This window comes from Melitaea cinxia, chromosome 27, assembly GCF_905220565.1.
Source record: "Melitaea cinxia chromosome 27, ilMelCinx1.1, whole genome shotgun sequence".
Lineage (NCBI taxonomy): Eukaryota > Metazoa > Arthropoda > Insecta > Lepidoptera > Nymphalidae > Melitaea > Melitaea cinxia.
Window position 1 is genome coordinate 5,402,620 of NC_059420.1, and position 23,604 is coordinate 5,426,223.

General features: G+C 45.2%; 7 protein-coding genes and 1 pseudogene across 7 annotated transcripts; all 8 read left to right on the forward strand.

The window, feature by feature from the left end:
* The first annotated feature begins 275 nt into the window (after positions 1-275).
* On the forward strand, positions 276-1,411 carry LOC123666695 (histone H2A). The gene has a single exon (XM_045600761.1). The coding sequence runs from the start codon at positions 618-620 to the stop codon at positions 990-992; it is 375 nt and encodes a 124-aa protein (XP_045456717.1). The 5' UTR covers positions 276-617; the 3' UTR covers positions 993-1,411.
* A 263-nt stretch (positions 1,412-1,674) lies between these two features.
* Positions 1,675-2,498, forward strand: LOC123666693 (histone H2B). Its single transcript, XM_045600759.1, has one exon. The coding sequence runs from the start codon at positions 1,895-1,897 to the stop codon at positions 2,267-2,269; it is 375 nt and encodes a 124-aa protein (XP_045456715.1). The 5' UTR covers positions 1,675-1,894; the 3' UTR covers positions 2,270-2,498.
* A 1,760-nt stretch (positions 2,499-4,258) lies between these two features.
* Positions 4,259-17,679, forward strand: LOC123666701 (annotated as a pseudogene).
* Positions 4,960-7,554, forward strand: LOC123666678 (histone H1B-like). Its single transcript, XM_045600745.1, has one exon. The coding sequence runs from the start codon at positions 6,080-6,082 to the stop codon at positions 6,869-6,871; it is 792 nt and encodes a 263-aa protein (XP_045456701.1). The 5' UTR covers positions 4,960-6,079; the 3' UTR covers positions 6,872-7,554.
* Positions 7,965-9,100, forward strand: LOC123666684 (histone H2A). The gene has a single exon (XM_045600750.1). It carries the CDS (start codon positions 8,307-8,309, stop codon positions 8,679-8,681), a length of 375 nt encoding a protein of 124 aa, XP_045456706.1. The 5' UTR covers positions 7,965-8,306; the 3' UTR covers positions 8,682-9,100.
* Positions 14,655-15,313, forward strand: LOC123666692 (histone H2B). Its single transcript, XM_045600758.1, has one exon. The coding sequence runs from the start codon at positions 14,710-14,712 to the stop codon at positions 15,082-15,084; it is 375 nt and encodes a 124-aa protein (XP_045456714.1). The 5' UTR covers positions 14,655-14,709; the 3' UTR covers positions 15,085-15,313.
* A 1,224-nt stretch (positions 17,680-18,903) lies between the features above and the next one.
* On the forward strand, positions 18,904-20,499 carry LOC123666681 (histone H1B-like). The gene has a single exon (XM_045600747.1). It carries the CDS (start codon positions 19,025-19,027, stop codon positions 19,814-19,816), a length of 792 nt encoding a protein of 263 aa, XP_045456703.1. The 5' UTR covers positions 18,904-19,024; the 3' UTR covers positions 19,817-20,499.
* Positions 20,500-21,050: 551 nt separating this feature from the next.
* Positions 21,051-22,045, forward strand: LOC123666687 (histone H2A). Its single transcript, XM_045600753.1, has one exon. The coding sequence runs from the start codon at positions 21,252-21,254 to the stop codon at positions 21,624-21,626; it is 375 nt and encodes a 124-aa protein (XP_045456709.1). The 5' UTR covers positions 21,051-21,251; the 3' UTR covers positions 21,627-22,045.
* The last annotated feature ends 1,559 nt before the right edge of the window (positions 22,046-23,604 follow it).

Sequence of the window (23,604 nt, forward strand, 5' to 3'; positions counted from 1 at the left end):
AAAAAAAAAAAAAAAAAAAAAACGACATCGATTAATAATATCGACGACTAACGAATATAGACGAAAACATTCGAAATCGAGTAAATTCGCATTATCAAAGATTACTCCAAAAGTTGTAATCAGATCTCGATGAAATTTTAATGTGACCACGTGATAAACATCGGTTTTCGATTAAATTGATATTAAATAAAAAAAAAAAAAAAAAAAAACAAAAAAAAAAAAAACACCTTCTTTTTTTGAAGTCGGTTAAAAAAAATTGAAGTAATACCCTCATTCTTTTACATAATTATATATTTATTTATTATATATTATTATTATTACTATTAATTTTCTTTTATCACAACAATAATTTACACAATTCGCGTAACTAATATCCCCGTTTCATTAAACCGATACATACCGATAAATGCCGGCCGTGTTCCGTCTCTTTTTCCGACTCTATAGTATCCCTACCCGCCGACGAAACGGCGATTTCTATATATAGCCGACAGAGTAGTTTTAAAAAATTTAATTCTCTCGCTACAACCGCACCGGACTGGACGCTTTCGTCACTGTTCTGCATCGGTTTTTAGTGTGCTTTTATTTGTATTTTATTTCGATTAAATTATATCATCGGCATGTCGGGACGCGGTAAAGGCGGTAAAGTGAAGGGAAAGGCAAAGTCTCGTTCGAACCGCGCCGGTCTTCAGTTTCCGGTCGGTCGTATACACAGACTGCTGAGGAAGGGAAATTACGCCGAACGCGTCGGTGCCGGCGCTCCCGTCTACCTAGCCGCCGTCATGGAATATCTCGCCGCCGAAGTTCTCGAGTTGGCCGGAAACGCTGCCCGCGACAACAAGAAGACCAGAATCATACCGAGACATCTTCAGCTGGCGATCCGTAACGACGAGGAATTGAACAAGCTCCTGTCGGGCGTCACCATCGCACAAGGCGGTGTCCTCCCGAACATCCAAGCGGTCCTCTTACCGAAGAAGACCGAGAAGAAGGCTTAATTATTTATTAAACTGTGTCTGTATCGTCGTGCTAATAGTTCGTTACGTCGTGTCACTCTTTCGTTGCGAAACTATTAACTACGAGATAATTGACATCTATGAAAATCAAACGGCCCTTTTCAGGGCCACAAATCTCTTCTAAATACGATAAAAAATTATTAATTTTTTGTCTACGTTTCTTACGTAACGACGACGTCATTATTTATTTCATTATTTCTTTAGCAGCACGTAAAACCTTCTCGTGCAAACATAGAATAATACACACAGCACACACGCCTTAATTTTCTTACGAATTAAATGTTATATCACTCGAACAATAGCGTATAAATATGCTATAAATCTTATTAAACCCAATATAAATTAGGGGTATGAAAAATAAACGTTGGCCGATTCTCAGACAATAAATATAAGATATGCAAACAAAATTTCATAAAAATCCAGCCGTTTCGGAGGAGTAATATTATTGTAATTACTAATACTGTGAAACGAGAATTTTTTTTTTTTTTTTTTAATTTAAAAGATGATATTAGAAAAAAAAAAAAAAAAAAAAAAAAAAAAAAAAAGCTTGCATAGTTATGAAATTTGTAACAGCGTCATAAAATACATACATATCAACACATAATAATGATTAAGATGTACTCTAATCTTAATTATTATTATTTATTATTTTTTTTCATACGTCGATGTGCGGGGGGGGGGGGGGCTTTTGCTTGTTTATCGGTCGCTATCCCCACCGTGCGGCGACGATCTCACTTCTCATTGGTCCGAATAGTCCCGTAACTATTGGACGGACGTAACTGGGCAGCGACATGAAGTCGATAAAACACCGGAACGCCGGAAATTTTTATATCATTCGAGTCTAGTCCTCGTAACGGTACGCACCACGTAATAATTATTATACCATGCCGCCCAAGACAAGCGGGAAAGCCGCTAAGAAATCTGGCAAAGCCCAGAAGAACATCTCTAAGTCGGACAAAAAGAAGAAGAAGCACAAGAGGAAGGAGAGTTACGCCATCTATATCTATAAAGTTCTCAAGCAAGTCCATCCCGATACCGGTATCTCGAGCAAGGCCATGTCTATCATGAACTCTTTCGTGAACGACATCTTCGAACGCATCGCCGCCGAAGCTTCGCGTCTCGCTCACTACAACAAGAGATCCACGATCACCTCGAGGGAGGTCCAGACCTCCGTGAGGCTGCTCCTGCCCGGCGAGCTCGCTAAGCACGCCGTCAGTGAAGGAACAAAGGCCGTCACGAAGTACACGAGCTCCAAGTGAACGCGCTAAAAACTTGAAAAGAGCAGCGCATGATATAATTATCGTGTGCCTGCTTAGACAAAAAAAAAAAGGCCCTTTTCAGGGCCACTAAAGATTTCATAAATGTGTTACTGATTTAATGTTTCTCTTCGAATCGACGACGTCAATAACTACTATAATATTCACTCAATTTGCGTTTACATACATAATACATAATAAATGAATAAAATATATAAACATAAACAACGTATGTATGTGTATATATATATATATTCTTAAATTTATTATATAATTATAATCTTTTAATATGTTTTTTAAACGACAGTCGTATTGTGTCGCACGCAGACGTTGGGCGACAAAATGACAATGATACAAACGCTCGTTTTATTTACATTATTATTGCGCTTCTCTCTTATTATTAATGACTAGCTACAAAAAAAAAAAAAAAAAAAAAAAATACACACACACACACACATATATCTTATATATATATATATATATATATATATATATATATATATATATATATATTTTACATAAAATATTATAATTATATATATACATTGATAAATAATAAGGTATAAATCGATTAATAAAACGAAAATAAATAAAGAATTAATCGTACGTACGTACGTACGTACGTACGTACGTACGTACCATCGAATATTTTACTTGTCAGGACGAAATTAACGTTTAATTCTGCATATATCATACGAAAAAAATAAATAAATAAATAAATTAAAAAAAAACACGAATAACATGGTGTCAAACGATAACTGAAAGAAAGAGAGCGAAAGAGTCGCGCGGATACGTACGTTCCCTACTCGTCTATATATACGTAAAACCTATAAAAGAGCGGAATCGTCGTTTCGTCGCTTCATTCGCTCTCCGAAGTTGACGCCGCGAACTAGTGTCGTCTCTCGTTTTGAGTTTTTCGTTTACCGAGAAAGCTTTTCATTAGTATCTCTCTCAGCTATGGCTCGTACTAAGCAGACTGCTCGTAAATCTACCGGCGGCAAGGCGCCGCGCAAGCAGCTCGCAACGAAGGCCGCTCGTAAGAGCGCGCCCGCCACCGGAGGAGTCAAGAAGCCGCATCGTTACAGGCCCGGTACGGTCGCCCTTCGCGAGATCCGTCGTTACCAAAAGAGCACGGAACTTCTGATTCGCAAACTGCCATTCCAACGTCTCGTCCGTGAGATCGCTCAAGATTTCAAGACTGATCTGCGATTCCAGAGTTCGGCGGTTATGGCGCTGCAGGAAGCCAGCGAAGCCTACCTGGTCGGTCTATTCGAAGACACTAACCTGTGCGCCATTCACGCCAAACGCGTCACGATCATGCCCAAAGATATTCAACTGGCGCGCAGGATCCGTGGAGAACGTGCGTAAATTTCGACACGTTCTTCTTCTTCCTCGGACGGTTTTACCGTCTACATCGAGAAAAAACAAAAAAATAAAACAAAAAGGCCCTTTTCAGGGCCAATCATATATTTCTATACGTAATTATGACTTTTGTTTGTTTCAAACGTTCATACGTCAATACCTGTCTCTTAACTAGTATCATTATACAAATACTATAAGTAAACAAAATAAATGTATGTATTATATATAATATAATAATCTTTAGCACTAAAGAAAAGAGGAAATATATAGGTAATGAAAGTAAATCCTTTCACACTACAAAAATTAAAAAAAAAAAAAAAAAAAAACACGAACATCGAACTAGGTAGATATAGCGAGAGCTATTTATTATATTATTATTAGAAATAATTTTCATCATCCGATTCCTTCCTACCACGATTAAATATAAAATAAGACTGATAATCGAAATAGAAAATACAAAATAATAATAACAATGAAAATATTATAATACACGTATGTTTCTTTACCTAAAATCCGAGATTGGAGATCGCCAACGAAACACACACCGCCTCGCCCCGCGACGCCCCTCGCTACCCTCCATCCCCACCCCGAGCCACGGCAATTAGGTCCCTCCGACGACGGCGAGAGAGCGATGTCTATAAATATAGCGCAACGGTGCGATCGAAAAACACTAACTGATCGTCGTCAGGACTCGACGGACGGACGAATTTCGAGCTGAATCTTAAAATCAAAACAAGTTAACGAAACAATGACCGGCCGCGGTAAAGGTGGAAAGGGTCTGGGAAAAGGAGGCGCGAAGAGACACAGGAAGGTTCTCCGTGATAACATCCAAGGTATCACGAAGCCCGCCATCCGTCGTCTGGCGCGCAGAGGAGGAGTGAAACGTATCTCCGGTCTGATATACGAAGAGACCCGCGGCGTGCTCAAAGTGTTCCTCGAGAACGTCATCCGTGACGCCGTCACCTACACCGAGCACGCCAAGAGGAAGACCGTGACCGCTATGGACGTCGTTTACGCCCTCAAACGTCAGGGTCGCACCCTCTACGGTTTCGGCGGTTAGACTAACGACTAAATACTATTATTCGTATTTCTTGTTACTTGAAATACGAATGATTTCAATAAAAAAAAGGCCCTTTTCAGGGCCGCACATGATTCCTTCACACACGCTCGATTGAACGTTAGCGAACGTTTCTAACGATCTAAGACGTCTCTTTTTATCACATATCATTACCAAAACAAATTATTTTCTTTCTCTCTTTGAACTTTTACTTACCTACTTTTGAAATAATAACGAACACGTACCTACCTACCTACTTATATTTATGAAATTAAATCAAAAATAATAATAATAGATCGTATGTATGTATTATTGTTTTCATAATTATTATGTCAATAAGTATCATGTATTTCCTCTCGGGACTCTTTATTTCTAATAATACATACACGTTAACTTGCGATATTTACAAATGAAGGAAGAATACGAGTCTCATACGTTTTCGTTCTACTACAAACGATATATTACGTAGTACGTATATTTTGTAAAAATTAAATTAGACTTGTACCTCCTATAGAGATCTCGCTTTCCTATTTCTAGCTTAAGTTATAATATACATACATATATAGCATTCGAAGGAAAATACCGTTTCGCTCGCTTAGATTAATGCCCTAACCCTATTCGTGCGTGTATATTATGTACACACTCACTCACTAAATGGTTTTCGTAAATGATAATAATCTCTTCGGATCGACAACACAATTACCTATACTATTATTTTTAATTTTTTTTTTTTTTCTTTTTGTTTTTTTGTTTTATAAATATCATTCGATACGTTCGTCGTACCGGTGGTTGTTTTTAGGTATTATCATCGCTCGTGTCGAGTTGCAACGTCGTGTTTTACGAGGCCCGACTTCGAACACCTTAAATTAGTACGAAAATTATCGTATACGCGATGTGCGTTTTTAGATTATTAATAAGGTATCTTAGCTTTCGATCCGTCGATCGATCGGAATATATTAATCGTTTTTAATAGAATAAAATAACTTTTAAACGGGACTCGAGGTACACGCGTTGAACTATATCGAAATTAAACGTCGATATCATTCGCTACGAGCGAGCTATTAGGCGAGTTAGACTCTCATCCGACGGACAGGCTTACGAGGTATCGCTCGGTGCTATCGATCTTTAAACGTACATAATAAAATATGAAAATATCGTATTTAAAAAGATACCTGTTAGTGAAAAGTTTTCAGCGTTCGTACGAGAAATTGTCTAGCGACGTAGCGGCTCTCCTTACGGTATTGCCGATACTCTTCGAACTACTAGCGACCTCTGTCCGTCCACACGTCCGTTTCTGTAAAAAAGTTCTCAATAGAGTCGTGTTCTATCCGTGTGACAGTTTGTTCGTGCGTGTTTTAATTGAAAAAGAAAAATAATAATAATAACAACAAAAAATGGCCGATACAGCAGTAGCGACCGAAGCCCCAGCACCCGCGACCCCGGCGAAGAAGCCTAAGGCTTCGGCCGCCGCGGGCGGCGCCGCCAAGAAGCCGAAGGCTAAGCCCACACACCCTAAGACATCCGAAATGGTAAACAGCGCGATAAAAGAGTTGAAAGAGCGCAGCGGTTCCTCTCTGCAAGCGATCAAAAAATATATCGCCGCTCAATACAAAGTCGATTCGGAAAAGCTGGCTCCGTTCATCAGGAAGTATCTGAAGAGCGCCGTGGAATCGGGAGCTCTCATACAGACGAAGGGCAAGGGCGCTTCCGGCTCGTTTAAGCTCGAATCGAAATCGTCCGCATCGAAGAAACCGGCCGGCGGCAGCGGCGGCGGAGCATCGGGCGGCAAGGGCGCCTCGTCTTCGGCCGCGTCCGGTAAATCGAAGAAAGCCTCGTCCGCTTCGGCCGCAGGCAAGGGAGGCGCGAAGAAGGCCGCCGCCGCCGCTGCCGCCGCCGCCGCTGCGGCCGCCGCGGCCTCCGCCGGTGCGGCGTCATCGCCGTCGAAGTCCAAACCGAAGGCAGCGACTAAGGACAAAAAAGCCGCCGCCGCTAAGAAGAAGCCGGCGCCGAAGAAGGCGGCCGTCGCCGCGACGCCTTCTAAGGCGAAGGCCGGCGCCGCGTCGAAGGCGAAGAAGAGTGCCAAACCGCCCACTAAGAAGCCAAAAGCTCCTAAACCGAAGAAGGCAGCCGCAGCGACGCCCAAGTCGAAAGCGGCAGCTAAGAAAGCGGCCGCCGCCAAGAAGTAAGCCGGTGACGTACGAAAGTGTTAAAACAACAACAATAACAACTTCACGCGTCTCACGACGCCCTCGCGGTGTCGCTCGGCGTGTCGTCGTTTCGTTGCCATCATCACCATCATGGTAATCGTCGTCATCGTGCCGTCGGCCGCAGCGTCCGTCCGTTGGCGCGATGTCGCTGCGACGACTACGACGATGTTGAAGAAAAAGAAAAAGAAAAAGAAGAAGAAGAATAATAAGACGACTAAGTCGGGTGTCGATACAAGCGAGTGCGGCGCGTTAATCGCACACTAAAAAGCCCTTTTCAGGGCTAACAAAAACTTCCCAAAGCAATCGTAAATTTTTACGTATCTACGCGACGTTTCAAACGATCATATGACGTCAATATACAAAAAGAGTCGCAATATATTAATAGGTGTACCATACAATCGTATTTATAAAATAAATAAACAAATAATAGAAAAAAAAAAATCTCATACTATAAACACATACACAGACGCTACGAGTATACAAACAAAGCTTTTTCGCGTTACTACTACATATCTATAAGTAAAAAATAAAATAAAATGATAATATCATACAATTTACGACAATAGAATATCCGCAAACGTTCATTATCATTGAAAGTAAACAACAACAGTAACAATAGAACAACTAATTAAAGCATTTATCACTTACAATATTAGTTATAATTGCTGTCTATTATTTGTCACTTGTATAGAATAATAATAAATCATGAATAAACACGTCGTTGCATCATCACAGATTCGTTCGTCACTGCCGTATATTAAATGAAAATGACATTGTATTTGGCGGCAAACGAAAAAAAAAAAAAAAAAAAAAAAAAAACGACATCGATTAATAATATCGACGACTAACGAATATAGACGAAAACATTCGAAATCGAGTAAATTCGCATTATCAAAGATTACTCCAAAAGTTGTAATCAGATCTCGATGAAATTTTAATGTGACCACGTGATAAACATCGGTTTTCGATTAAATTGATATTAAATAAAAAAAAAAAAAAAAAAAAACAAAAAAAAAAAAAACACCTTCTTTTTTTGAAGTCGGTTAAAAAAAATTGAAGTAATACCCTCATTCTTTTACATAATTATATATTTATTTATTATATATTATTATTATTACTATTAATTTTCTTTTATCACAACAATAATTTACACAATTCGCGTAACTAATATCCCCGTTTCATTAAACCGATACATACCGATAAATGCCGGCCGTGTTCCGTCTCTTTTTCCGACTCTATAGTATCCCTACCCGCCGACGAAACGGCGATTTCTATATATAGCCGACAGAGTAGTTTTAAAAAATTTAATTCTCTCGCTACAACCGCACCGGACTGGACGCTTTCGTCACTGTTCTGCATCGGTTTTTAGTGTGCTTTTATTTGTATTTTATTTCGATTAAATTATATCATCGGCATGTCGGGACGCGGTAAAGGCGGTAAAGTGAAGGGAAAGGCAAAGTCTCGTTCGAACCGCGCCGGTCTTCAGTTTCCGGTCGGTCGTATACACAGACTGCTGAGGAAGGGAAATTACGCCGAACGCGTCGGTGCCGGCGCTCCCGTCTACCTAGCCGCCGTCATGGAATATCTCGCCGCCGAAGTTCTCGAGTTGGCCGGAAACGCTGCCCGCGACAACAAGAAGACCAGAATCATACCGAGACATCTTCAGCTGGCGATCCGTAACGACGAGGAATTGAACAAGCTCCTGTCGGGCGTCACCATCGCACAAGGCGGTGTCCTCCCGAACATCCAAGCGGTCCTCTTACCGAAGAAGACCGAGAAGAAGGCTTAATTATTTATTAAACTGTGTCTGTATCGTCGTGCTAATAGTTCGTTACGTCGTGTCACTCTTTCGTTGCGAAACTATTAACTACGAGATAATTGACATCTATGAAAATCAAACGGCCCTTTTCAGGGCCACAAATCTCTTCTAAATACGATAAAAAATTATTAATTTTTTGTCTACGTTTCTTACGTAACGACGACGTCATTATTTATTTCATTATTTCTTTAGCAGCACGTAAAACCTTCTCGTGCAAACATAGAATAATACACACAGCACACACGCCTTAATTTTCTTACGAATTAAATGTTATATCACTCGAACAATAGCGTATAAATATGCTATAAATCTTATTAAACCCAATATAAATTAGGGGTATGAAAAATAAACGTTGGCCGATTCTCAGACAATAAATATAAGATATGCAAACAAAATTTCATAAAAATCCAGCCGTTTCGGAGGAGTAATATTATTGTAATTACTAATACTGTGAAACGAGAATTTTTTTTTTTTTTTTTTAATTTAAAAGATGATATTAGGAATAATAAAAAAAAAAAAAAAAAAAAAAAAAAGCTTGCATAGTTATGAAATTTGTAACAGCGTCATAAAATACATACATATCAACACATAATAATGATTAAGATGTACTCTAATCTTAATTATTATTATTTATTATTTTTTTTCATACGTCGATGTGCGGGGGGGGGGGGGGGGGGCTTTTGCTTGTTTATCGGTCGCTATCCCCACCGTGCGGCGACGATCTCACTTCTCATTGGTCCGAATAGTCCCGTAACTATTGGACGGACGTAACTGGGCAGCGACATGAAGTCGATAAAACACCGGAACGCCGGAAATTTTTATATCGGATCGGCAAGCAACCAACGAGTCAACATCTCACCGCACGGACCTTAGAAGAAAACGAAGCTCGGCACCGCTCGAGTTTCGCCGTTCGCTTTCGCGAACGAAGGGATAGTCGCCGTACGTTGACACCGGCGGTCGCCCGCTGAGCTCGCTCAGTGCGGCGCCGTCTTCGGTCGCGGATGGTTGCATCCATCATGGACGGAAGTCCAACAACCCGAAAAGGCCCTTCTCAGGGCCACACGCATCACGCCGGCAGGGACCCAGCCGGTCCGCCGAAGCATCCTTCGTCATGCAACAACTCTGTCATCACGAGAGTACCCGGACCAATCAGCGCCACTCCGGGAGCCTGCACACGAGGGCAGGCCGAACAACGCGCAAATGTTTCTGGCGCAACAAGCACCGCGCGCAACACCGCCATACCGCGTGCCATCGCCACTTCGGTAGCGCTGCGCAGCACGCCGACGCCCAACAGGTCAGGAGCAAGTAACCTTGCCGGATCCAAAGGGCGCTCCGCTTCATTGGAAGTCCTGCAGAGAGCCGGATCGGCGACAGACCTTCGGAAACTGTCCCCTGAAGCCAGGCTCCAGACAAATATGAAGATCGCAGACCGCCTTGAGAGAAGCGGTCTCATGTCTGAAGACTGCATCAGGGTGCTCAAACAACACCTGAGCAACCAGCGAGAGGCCATTCAGCATGACACCAGCCCCCAGGAGGCGACGCAAGCTCCCACCAACCCAAGGAGGAGGCAACTCTCAGCGGCAAGCGACGATAGCTCTGTAGCAGAAGAAGCGAAGCGTCACTGCCCCGACGCAGCCCCCTCAGATTCACCGCAGCAACAGATGCAGGTCGACACGCCGCCGCGATCATTCGCTGACGCCCTTCGAGCTTCTCCATCCCGAGCACCCACACCTCAAGCCCAGGCAAATGCGCCGAGCGCGCCGGATGCCCGAAGCTCCGGTTCGGGGAACAGCCAACCGGCGAGGAAGAGCACAAACTTCCCGCCCCTGGTGGTGGAGTTCTTCCCTAATTGGACCCAGCACATCAGGCGCCTCCGCGATAAGCTAGGACACACGCCGAACGCTCGCCCTTACGGAAAGGGGGTACGATTTACCCCGAAAACCGAGGCTGAGTATAGAGCGACTCAGCGCTTCCTCAGCGAGCTGGAGTCATCGGAGAAAATCTCCTGGTTCTCCTACTCGCTACCAGCTGACAAGAGCGTGAAGGTCGCTATACGAGGTCTGCCGGTGTCCACAGCAGCCGAGGAGATCGAAGAGGAGCTCCGCAGCCTAGGATACACTCCGGAGTATGTGCGTCCGATAAACGCCAGGAAAGGAAGGCCAGGCTGCATTTTCCTGGCTATCCTCAAAAGGACGCCCAACGTGACGCCGGGAATATACGGCATCACAGAACTCCTATGCATGCCCGGAGTGAAGATCGAGGCCTGGCGAGGGAAGAAGGGCCCAGCACAGTGCCACAGGTGTCAGCAGTTCCGGCACTCGAGCCACGGCTGCCACAGGAAGCTAGCCTGCGTCAGGTGCGGGGAGGAACACACGGCCAAGGACTGCCCTAGGCCGGTCGAGGAGCCTCCCACGTGCGCCAACTGCGGCGGCGCGCACCCGGCCAACAAAACCTCTTGCCCCATCTTCAAGAGAGAAGCCAGGAACAAGAAAGCTGGCACTGTGGCCTGCACTACTGCCAGCAAAAAGGAATCCATGGCTACCTCGAGGACGGCCGAAGTTGTGGACCGCACCACAGTCTCAGCCGAGGCAACAGCGACAACGCTGATGGCCCCGGCTAACAACCCTATCGACAGGCAGTCGAAGGCGCCTGCATCGAATAAAAAGAAGAGGAAGAAGAACCGAGGAAAAGGGAGGAAAGCGGAAGCGCCTCCTACTCCTCAAGCGAACACCGCCGAGGTCGCAACCCCAACTCTGCCTGCAACCACCCCTGGAGGGAAGCAGGCGAAGAAGGAGAAGCGACCGAACAAGGAGTCACCAGCTGCATCATCGTCAGTTTTGGAAATCTCAATCAAGATCCTCACAAACGTCCTGGTCGCATTGCAAGCGGACAACGACCCCACTGACGCTATCGTCAGGGGCATCACCGAGCTGCTGCGACTCAAACAATGATGAGGATCCTCTTTTGGAATGCTCAGGGGCTCAAGCACAAGAGCCCCTTTCTCAAGCACCTCCTACGCGAACAGAACATCGACGTGGCGCTGATCTGCGAGACGTTCCTGGGACCCGGTGATCGTGCCAACTTTCCCGGGTACTTCGTTTACCGCCAGGACGAAGCCTGCCCTAACCGGCCTTACCGAGGACTGGCTGTCATCGTGAGAAGAAGAGTCGTCCACAATCCACTGCCCAGACTGCAGTTGAGCTCATTCCAGGCTCTAGGCATCGAGGTCCACAACATCGACGGACCTCTCAACATCTACGCAGTCTATCGCCCGCCCGGCACAAGCCTCAATGTGGCAGAGGTTCATCAACTCCTGAACTCGCCACACCCGAGCCTCGCGGCGGGCGACTGGAACTGCAAGCACGTCGCCTGGAACTCCAACCTCATCTGCGCGAACGGCAGACGACTCTTCGACGACGGCGAGGTCAGCGGGTACGAGGTCTCGGGACCTGAGCTGCCCACGCACTACCCGGACAACATCACGCAAGCACCGGACGTCATCGATCTGATGGTTCACCGTGGACTTCCTTGTCAGCCCACGCTAGAGGTGGTCCAGGATGAGCTATCGTCGGATCATTTGCCGGTCCTGGCGGTGCTGGGTCACCGGCTCACGAGCAAGTCGCCGCCTCAACTCCGGAAGCACATCTGCTGGAAGGCCTTCCAGGAAGCGCTCGAGCCCCCGCAGTCAATCAGGCGAATTCAGACGGCCAACGACGTCAACGAATTCGCCAATGAACTGACGTCACGCATCCAGGAGGCCTTGGACACTGCGACGACAACCTCAACCTCGAACACCAGCTCATACCAGCTATCGCCGCTACCCCAGCACATTCATCACCTGATTCAGGAGAAGAGGCGACTCAGGAGAAGGTGGCAGGGCAACAGGGACCCTAACCTGAAGACTCAACTCAACAGGCTTGCCTGGAGAGTTAAGGCACTGTTGGAGTCCCACGCCACGGAGTGCTGGGAGAAACGATTGGAGGACGCCTCGGAAGACAGAACATCCATCTTCAAGCTGTGCAGACAGCTGACCAACTCAACGACTCCTGTCCGACCACTTCGGGACGAAGACGGCACGCTCAAGTACCGCGCTGAGGAACGCGCCGAGATCTTTGCGAAACACCTGAAGCTGCAGTTCCAGCCCAACCCGGACTCAGCTCCAGACCACACGGCGGAGGTCGAGAGACACCTGACCGAATACTTCGCTGCACCGATAGCTCCTGACGAAGACCCCTTCGTCATCTCACCGGGCATGGTACAGCGAGTCATATCGAAGTCCAAGCCGAGGAAGGCGCCGGGAGCGGATAGCGTCGACAACAGGACCCTGCGACACCTACCGCGGAGCACGGTAGCGGCAGTGACGCGCCTGTTCAACGGGATTCTGCGAACGGGACAATTCCCTGACGCTTGGAAGATAGGACTCGTGACCATGCTACCTAAGCCCGGGAAGAACATCCTGAAACCTGGGAGCTATCGCCCCATCACCCTGCTGCCAGCCATCTCTAAAGTATTCGAGCGTCTTCTGCTGCAGCGGTTATCGCAGCACGTGGAACTACGCCCCGAACAATTCGGTTTCCGAGCGGTGCATAGCACCACGCTACAACTCACAAGAGTGATGCACCAGCTGACGGCTACTGCCAACAAAAGGGAGAAAGCTGTCGCTGTCTTTCTCGATATCGAGAAAGCGTTCGACCGTGTATGGCACCCTGGGCTGCTTTACAAACTGACAACCACGACCACTCCTCGTCGCATAGTTAGGGTGATCTCATCCTTCCTGGAGAGCAGGAGTTTCAGAGTGAAGATCGAGAGAACCACGTCCAACCTGTACCCAGTTGCTGCTGGTGTCCCGCAAGGCAGCTGCCTGTCTCCGACGTTGTACGCGCTGTACACGAATGACATCCCGAACACCGATGGAACCACATTGGCTCTCTACGCCGACGACGCTGCGTACATAGCGACGTCCATCAAGACGAGACGCGCAGTTGCCAAGATGCAGGAAACTCTCGACGCTCTCCCCGACTGGCTCTCCAAGTGGAGGTTGACCATTAACGTGGACAAGACGCAGGCGCTATCGGTGGGCTCTCGCCCGATGGCGCCCCTGCTTCGCTTCGAGGGGAACATCATCCAATGGCAGGAGGCGGTCAAGTACCTCGGTATTACGATCGACCGCCGACTGACCATGTCCGGCCACACTAAGATAGTGATTGGAAAGACTAAAGCCACAATGTCAGCTCTGCGACCGCTGTTACAGTCAAGACTCCCGCTCAAAACCAAGCTGGGCCTCTACAAAACGTTCGTGAGATCACGCCTCACGTACGCCGCGCCAGCCTGGTACGCCCTTCTCAGCGACACCAACAAGAGGAGCCTCCAAGCGCAGCAGTCGAAGACGCTGCGCTACATCACAAACGCACCCTGGTGCGTGAAAAACTCGACCCTTCAAAGGGACCTGAAGATCGAGAGTCTGGAGGACTTCGTGGTCCGCCTAGCCAAATCGATGTTCTCTCGTGCGGATGCATCGGACGCACCGCACATCAAGAACATCGCACCGTGGCACGCAAGACCACCGGATCGTCGAGCTCTCCCGCGGAACCTCTCCTCGTTCCCACGCAATGGTGTGAGTACCTAACTCCGGTTTGACGGTCGATCTAGCTGGGCCTCCCACGGGGCTACCGTGGGTCTCACCCGGCTGGGTCTTGACCTCACTGGAGAAGGGGCTCACGCACCACATTGCTTCCTTCCCATCCCGCCTCCCAACCTACACCACTCCACTCCATTTCACCCAACTCAGAGTCCCACGCGGCTAATCTTTTATAGCCCAATCCAAGGACCCACCTATATTGATAGGTGGCGGTAGAAACTTTGTGAAAAAGATCTAGGATCTTGCGACACAATTCCCCACACCCCCTCATCGGGTAGTGTGAGAAGACCACTAGCGAATTTTTATATCATTCGAGTCTAGTCCTCGTAACGGTACGCACCACGTAATAATTATTATACCATGCCGCCCAAGACAAGCGGGAAAGCCGCTAAGAAATCTGGCAAAGCCCAGAAGAACATCTCTAAGTCGGACAAAAAGAAGAAGAAGCACAAGAGGAAGGAGAGTTACGCCATCTATATCTATAAAGTTCTCAAGCAAGTCCATCCCGATACCGGTATCTCGAGCAAGGCCATGTCTATCATGAACTCTTTCGTGAACGACATCTTCGAACGCATCGCCGCCGAAGCTTCGCGTCTCGCTCACTACAACAAGAGATCCACGATCACCTCGAGGGAGGTCCAGACCTCCGTGAGGCTGCTCCTGCCCGGCGAGCTCGCTAAGCACGCCGTCAGTGAAGGAACAAAGGCCGTCACGAAGTACACGAGCTCCAAGTGAACGCGCTAAAAACTTGAAAAGAGCAGCGCATGATATAATTATCGTGTGCCTGCTTAGACAAAAAAAAAAAGGCCCTTTTCAGGGCCACTAAAGATTTCATAAATGTGTTACTGATTTAATGTTTCTCTTCGAATCGACGACGTCAATAACTACTATAATATTCACTCAATTTGCGTTTACATACATAATACATAATAAATGAATAAAATATATAAACATAAACAACGTATGTATGTGTATATATATATATATTCTTAAATTTATTATATAATTATAATCTTTTAATATGTTTTTTAAACGACAGTCGTATTGTGTCGCACGCAGACGTTGGGCGACATAATGACAATGATACAAACGATCGTTTTATTTACATTATTATTGCGCTTCTCTCTTATTATTAATGACTAGCTACATAAAAAAAAAAAAAAAAAAAAAATACACACACACACACACATATATCATATATATATATATATATATATATATATATATATATATATATATATATATTTTACATAAAATATTATAATTATATATATAAATTGATAAATAATAAGGTATAAATCGATTAATAAAACGAAAATAAATAAAGAATTAATCGTACGTACGTACGTACGTACGTACGTACGTACGTACCATCGAATATTTTACTTGTCAGGACGAAATTAACGTTTAATTCTGCATATATCATACGAAAAAAATAAATAAATAAATAAATTAAAAAAAAACACGAATAACATGGTGTCAAACGATAACTGAAAGAAAGAGAGCGAAAGAGTCGCGCGGATACGTACGTTCCCTACTCGTCTATATATACGTAAAACCTATAAAAGAGCGGAATCGTCGTTTCGTCGCTTCATTCGCTCTCCGAAGTTGACGCCGCGAACTAGTGTCGTCTCTCGTTTTGAGTTTTTCGTTTACCGAGAAAGCTTTTCATTAGTATCTCTCTCAGCTATGGCTCGTACTAAGCAGACTGCTCGTAAATCTACCGGCGGCAAGGCGCCGCGCAAGCAGCTCGCAACGAAGGCCGCTCGTAAGAGCGCGCCCGCCACCGGAGGAGTCAAGAAGCCGCATCGTTACAGGCCCGGTACGGTCGCCCTTCGCGAGATCCGTCGTTACCAAAAGAGCACGGAACTTCTGATTCGCAAACTGCCATTCCAACGTCTCGTCCGTGAGATCGCTCAAGATTTCAAGACTGATCTGCGATTCCAGAGTTCGGCGGTTATGGCGCTGCAGGAAGCCAGCGAAGCCTACCTGGTCGGTCTATTCGAAGACACTAACCTGTGCGCCATTCACGCCAAACGCGTCACGATCATGCCCAAAGATATTCAACTGGCGCGCAGGATCCGTGGAGAACGTGCGTAAATTTCGACACGTTCTTCTTCTTCCTCGGACGGTTTTACCGTCTACATCGAGAAAAAACAAAAAAATAAAACAAAAAGGCCCTTTTCAGGGCCAATCATATATTTCTATACGTAATTATGACTTTTGTTTGTTTCAAACGTTCATACGTCAATACCTGTCTCTTAACTAGTATCATTATACAAATACTATAAGTAAACAAAATAAATGTATGTATTATATATAATATAATAATCTTTAGCACTAAAGAAAAGAGGAAATATATAGGTAATGAAAGTAAATCCTTTCACACTACAAAAATTAAAAAAAAAAAAAAAAAAAAACACGAACATCGAACTAGGTAGATATAGCGAGAGCTATTTATTATATTATTATTAGAAATAATTTTCATCATCCGATTCCTTCCTACCACGATTAAATATAAAATAAGACTGATAATCGAAATAGAAAATACAAAATAATAATAACAATGAAAATATTATAATACACGTATGTTTCTTTACCTAAAATCCGAGATTGGAGATCGCCAACGAAACACACACCGCCTCGCCCCGCGACGCCCCTCGCTACCCTCCATCCCCACCCCGAGCCACGGCAATTAGGTCCCTCCGACGACGGCGAGAGAGCGATGTCTATAAATATAGCGCAACGGTGCGATCGAAAAACACTAACTGATCGTCGTCAGGACTCGACGGACGGACGAATTTCGAGCTGAATCTTAAAATCAAAACAAGTTAACGAAACAATGACCGGCCGCGGTAAAGGTGGAAAGGGTCTGGGAAAAGGAGGCGCGAAGAGACACAGGAAGGTTCTCCGTGATAACATCCAAGGTATCACGAAGCCCGCCATCCGTCGTCTGGCGCGCAGAGGAGGAGTGAAACGTATCTCCGGTCTGATATACGAAGAGACCCGCGGCGTGCTCAAAGTGTTCCTCGAGAACGTCATCCGTGACGCCGTCACCTACACCGAGCACGCCAAGAGGAAGACCGTGACCGCTATGGACGTCGTTTACGCCCTCAAACGTCAGGGTCGCACCCTCTACGGTTTCGGCGGTTAGACTAACGACTAAATACTATTATTCGTATTTCTTGTTACTTGAAATACGAATGATTTCAATAAAAAAAAGGCCCTTTTCAGGGCCGCACATGATTCCTTCACACACGCTCGATTGAACGTTAGCGAACGTTTCTAACGATCTAAGACGTCTCTTTTTATCACATATCATTACCAAAACAAATTATTTTCTTTCTCTCTTTGAACTTTTACTTACCTACTTTTGAAATAATAACGAACACGTACCTACCTACCTACTTATATTTATGAAATTAAATCAAAAATAATAATAATAGATCGTATGTATGTATTATTGTTTTCATAATTATTATGTCAATAAGTATCATGTATTTCCTCTCGGGACTCTTTATTTCTAATAATACATACACGTTAACTTGCGATATTTACAAATGAAGGAAGAATACGAGTCTCATACGTTTTCGTTCTACTACAAACGATATATTACGTAGTACGTATATTTTGTAAAAATTAAATTAGACTTGTACCTCCTATAGAGATCTCGCTTTCCTATTTCTAGCTTAAGTTATAATATACATACATATATAGCATTCGAAGGAAAATACCGTTTCGCTCGCTTAGATTAATGCCCTAACCCTATTCGTGCGTGTATATTATGTACACACTCACTCACTAAATGGTTTTCGTAAATGATAATAATCTCTTCGGATCGACAACACAATTACCTATACTATTATTTTTAATTTTTTTTTTTTTTCTTTTTGTTTTTTTGTTTTATAAATATCATTCGATACGTTCGTCGTACCGGTGGTTGTTTTTAGGTATTATCATCGCTCGTGTCGAGTTGCAACGTCGTGTTTTACGAGGCCCGACTTCGAACACCTTAAATTAGTACGAAAATTATCGTATACGCGATGTGCGTTTTTAGATTATTAATAAGGTATCTTAGCTTTCGATCCGTCGATCGATCGGAATATATTAATCGTTTTTAATAGAATAAAATAACTTTTAAACGGGACTCGAGGTACACGCGTTGAACTATATCGAAATTAAACGTCGATATCATTCGCTACGAGCGAGCTATTAGGCGAGTTAGACTCTCATCCGACGGACAGGCTTACGAGGTATCGCTCGGTGCTATCGATCTTTAAACGTACATAATAAAATATGAAAATATCGTATTTAAAAAGATACCTGTTAGTGAAAAGTTTTCAGCGTTCGTACGAGAAATTGTCTAGCGACGTAGCGGCTCTCCTTACGGTATTGCCGATACTCTTCGAACTACTAGCGACCTCTGTCCGTCCACACGTCCGTTTCTGAACTGTCCGTCTGTGTGTCCGTCTCGGTGATGACAGCCCGGGTGGAGAGGCTTATGCCTAAAAGCCCGTACCCGGACAGGCCCGCAGGCCTGTCAGGAAGAGCCATCGTTCGTTCGTTCGTCCGTTTCTGTAAAAAAGTTCTCAATAGAGTCGTGTTCTATCCGTGTGACAGTTTGTTCGTGCGTGTTTTAATTGAAAAAGAAAAATAATAATAATAACAACAAAAAATGGCCGATACAGCAGTAGCGACCGAAGCCCCAGCACCCGCGACCCCGGCGAAGAAGCCTAAGGCTTCGGCCGCCGCGGGCGGCGCCGCCAAGAAGCCGAAGGCTAAGCCCACACACCCTAAGACATCCGAAATGGTAAACAGCGCGATAAAAGAGTTGAAAGAGCGCAGCGGTTCCTCTCTGCAAGCGATCAAAAAATATATCGCCGCTCAATACAAAGTCGATTCGGAAAAGCTGGCTCCGTTCATCAGGAAGTATCTGAAGAGCGCCGTGGAATCGGGAGCTCTCATACAGACGAAGGGCAAGGGCGCTTCCGGCTCGTTTAAGCTCGAATCGAAATCGTCCGCATCGAAGAAACCGGCCGGCGGCAGCGGCGGCGGAGCATCGGGCGGCAAGGGCGCCTCGTCTTCGGCCGCGTCCGGTAAATCGAAGAAAGCCTCGTCCGCTTCGGCCGCAGGCAAGGGAGGCGCGAAGAAGGCCGCCGCCGCCGCTGCCGCCGCCGCCGCTGCGGCCGCCGCGGCCTCCGCCGGTGCGGCGTCATCGCCGTCGAAGTCCAAACCGAAGGCAGCGACTAAGGACAAAAAAGCCGCCGCCGCTAAGAAGAAGCCGGCGCCGAAGAAGGCGGCCGTCGCCGCGACGCCTTCTAAGGCGAAGGCCGGCGCCGCGTCGAAGGCGAAGAAGAGTGCCAAACCGCCCACTAAGAAGCCAAAAGCTCCTAAACCGAAGAAGGCAGCCGCAGCGACGCCCAAGTCGAAAGCGGCAGCTAAGAAAGCGGCCGCCGCCAAGAAGTAAGCCGGTGACGTACGAAAGTGTTAAAACAACAACAATAACAACTTCACGCGTCTCACGACGCCCTCGCGGTGTCGCTCGGCGTGTCGTCGTTTCGTTGCCATCATCACCATCATGGTAATCGTCGTCATCGTGCCGTCGGCCGCAGCGTCCGTCCGTTGGCGCGATGTCGCTGCGACGACTACGACGATGTTGAAGAAAAAGAAAAAGAAAAAGAAGAAGAAGAATAATAAGACGACTAAGTCGGGTGTCGATACAAGCGAGTGCGGCGCGTTAATCGCACACTAAAAAGCCCTTTTCAGGGCTAACAAAAACTTCCCAAAGCAATCGTAAATTTTTACGTATCTACGCGACGTTTCAAACGATCATATGACGTCAATATACAAAAAGAGTCGCAATATATTAATAGGTGTACCATACAATCGTATTTATAAAATAAATAAACAAATAATAGAAAAAAAAAAATCTCATACTATAAACACATACACAGACGCTACGAGTATACAAACAAAGCTTTTTCGCGTTACTACTACATATCTATAAGTAAAAAATAAAATAAAATGATAATATCATACAATTTACGACAATAGAATATCCGCAAACGTTCATTATCATTGAAAGTAAACAACAACAGTAACAATAGAACAACTAATTAAAGCATTTATCACTTACAATATTAGTTATAATTGCTGTCTATTATTTGTCACTTGTATAGAATAATAATAAATCATGAATAAACACGTCGTTGCATCATCACAGATTCGTTCGTCACTGCCGTATATTAAATGAAAATGACATTGTATTTGGCGGCAAACGAAAAAAAAAAAAAAAAAAAAAAAAAAACGACATCGATTAATAATATCGACGACTAACGAATATAGACGAAAACATTCGAAATCGAGTAAATTCGCATTATCAAAGATTACTCCAAAAGTTGTAATCAGATCTCGATGAAATTTTAATGTGACCACGTGATAAACATCGGTTTTCGATTAAATTGATATTAAATAAAAAAAAAAAAAAAAAAAAACAAAAAAAAAAAAAACACCTTCTTTTTTTGAAGTCGGTTAAAAAAAATTGAAGTAATACCCTCATTCTTTTACATAATTATATATTTATTTATTATATATTATTATTATTACTATTAATTTTCTTTTATCACAACAATAATTTACACAATTCGCGTAACTAATATCCCCGTTTCATTCAACCGATACATACCGATAAATGCCGGCCGTGTTCCGTCTCTTTTTCCGACTCTATAGTATCCCTACCCGCCGACGAAACGGCGATTTCTATATATAGCCGACAGAGTAGTTTTAAAAAATTTAATTCTCTCGCTACAACCGCACCGGACTGGACGCTTTCGTCACTGTTCTGCATCGGTTTTTAGTGTGCTTTTATTTGTATTTTATTTCGATTAAATTATATCATCGGCATGTCGGGACGCGGTAAAGGCGGTAAAGTGAAGGGAAAGGCAAAGTCTCGTTCGAACCGCGCCGGTCTTCAGTTTCCGGTCGGTCGTATACACAGACTGCTGAGGAAGGGAAATTACGCCGAACGCGTCGGTGCCGGCGCTCCCGTCTACCTAGCCGCCGTCATGGAATATCTCGCCGCCGAAGTTCTCGAGTTGGCCGGAAACGCTGCCCGCGACAACAAGAAGACCAGAATCATACCGAGACATCTTCAGCTGGCGATCCGTAACGACGAGGAATTGAACAAGCTCCTGTCGGGCGTCACCATCGCACAAGGCGGTGTCCTCCCGAACATCCAAGCGGTCCTCTTACCGAAGAAGACCGAGAAGAAGGCTTAATTATTTATTAAACTGTGTCTGTATCGTCGTGCTAATAGTTCGTTACGTCGTGTCACTCTTTCGTTGCGAAACTATTAACTACGAGATAATTGACATCTATGAAAATCAAACGGCCCTTTTCAGGGCCGCAAATCTCTTCTAAATACGATAAAAAATTATTAATTTTTTGTCTACGTTTCTTACGTAACGACGACGTCATTATTTATTTCATTATTTCTTTAGCAGCACGTAAAACCTTCTCGTGCAAACATAGAATAATACACACAGCACACACGCCTTAATTTTCTTACGAATTAAATGTTATATCACTCGAACAATAGCGTATAAATATGCTATAAATCTTATTAAACCCAATATAAATTAGGGGTATGAAAAATAAACGTTGGCCGATTCTCAGACAATAAATATAAGATATGCAAACAAAATTTCATAAAAATCCAGCCGTTTCGGAGGAGTAATATTATTGTAATTACTAATACTGTGAAACGAGAATTTTTTTTTTTTTTTTTTTTTTTTTTTTTTTTTTTTTTAATTTAAAAGATGATATTAGGAATAATAAAAAAAAAAAAAAAAAAAAAAAAAAGCTTGCATAGTTATGAAATTTGTAACAGCGTCATAAAATACATACATATCAACACATAATAATGATTAAGATGTACTCTAATCTTAATTATTATTATTTATTATTTTTTTTCATACGTCGATGTGCGGGGGGGGGGGGGGGGCTTTTGCTTGTTTATCGGTCGCTATCCCCACCGTGCGGCGACGATCTCACTTCTCATTGGTCCGAATAGTCCCGTAACTATTGGACGGACGTAACTGGGCAGCGACATGAAGTCGATAAAACACCGGAACGCCGGAAATTTTTATATCATATCAGATCATATCGGATCGGCAAGCAACCAACGAGTCAACATCTCACCGCACGGACCTTAGAAGAAAACGAAGCTCGGCACCGCTCGAGTTTCGCCGTTCGCTTTCGCGAACGAAGGGATAGTCGCCGTACGTTGACACCGGCGGTCGCCCGCTGAGCTCGCTCAGTGAGGCGCCGTCTTCGGTCGCGGATGGTTGCATCCATCATGGACGGAAGTCCAACAACCCGAAAAGGCCCTTCTCAGGGCCACACGCATCACGCCGGCAGGGACCCAGCCGGTCCGCCGACGCATCCTTCGGCATACAACAACTCTGTCATCACGAGAGTACCCGGACCAATCAGCGCCACTCCGGGAGCCTGCACACGAGGGCAGGCCGAACAACGCGCAAATGTGTCTGGCGCAACAAGCACCGCGCGCAACACCGCCATACCGCGTGCCATCGCCACTTCGGTAGCGCTGCGCAGCACGCCGACGCCCAACAGGTCGGGAGCAAGTAACCTTGCCGGATCCAAAGGGCGCTCCGCTTCATTGGAAGTCCTGCAGAGAGCCGGATCGGCGACAGACCTTCGGAAACTGTCCCCTGAAGCCAGGCTCCAGACAAATATGAAGATCGCAGACCGCCTTGAGAGAAGCGGTCTCATGTCTGAAGACTGCATCAGGGTGCTCAAACAACACCTGAGCAACCAGCGAGAGGCCATTCAGCATGACACCAGCCCCCAGGAGGCGACGCAAGCTCCCACCAACCCAAGGAGGAGGCAACTCTCAGCGGCAAGCGACGATAGCTCTGTAGCAGAAGAAGCGAAGCGTCACTGCCCCGACGCAGCCCCCTCAGATTCACCGCAGCAACAGATGCAGGTCGACACGCCGCCGCGATCATTCGCTGACGCCCTTCGAGCTTCTCCATCCCGAGCACCCACACCTCAAGCCCAGGCAAATGCGCCGAGCGCGCCGGATGCCCGAAGCTCCGGTTCGGGGAACAGCCAACCGGCGAGGAAGAGCACAAACTTCCCGCCCCTGGTGGTGGAGTTCTTCCCTAATTGGACCCAGCACATCAGGCGCCTCCGCGATAAGCTAGGACACACGCCGAACGCTCGCCCTTACGG

Coding starts and splice junctions, on each gene's coding strand:
- LOC123666695 (XM_045600761.1), top strand. CDS start 618: ATGTCGGGACGCGGTAAAGGCGGTAAAGTGAAGGGAAAGGCAAAGTCT.
- LOC123666693 (XM_045600759.1), top strand. CDS start 1,895: ATGCCGCCCAAGACAAGCGGGAAAGCCGCTAAGAAATCTGGCAAAGCC.
- LOC123666678 (XM_045600745.1), top strand. CDS start 6,080: ATGGCCGATACAGCAGTAGCGACCGAAGCCCCAGCACCCGCGACCCCG.
- LOC123666684 (XM_045600750.1), top strand. CDS start 8,307: ATGTCGGGACGCGGTAAAGGCGGTAAAGTGAAGGGAAAGGCAAAGTCT.
- LOC123666692 (XM_045600758.1), top strand. CDS start 14,710: ATGCCGCCCAAGACAAGCGGGAAAGCCGCTAAGAAATCTGGCAAAGCC.
- LOC123666681 (XM_045600747.1), top strand. CDS start 19,025: ATGGCCGATACAGCAGTAGCGACCGAAGCCCCAGCACCCGCGACCCCG.
- LOC123666687 (XM_045600753.1), top strand. CDS start 21,252: ATGTCGGGACGCGGTAAAGGCGGTAAAGTGAAGGGAAAGGCAAAGTCT.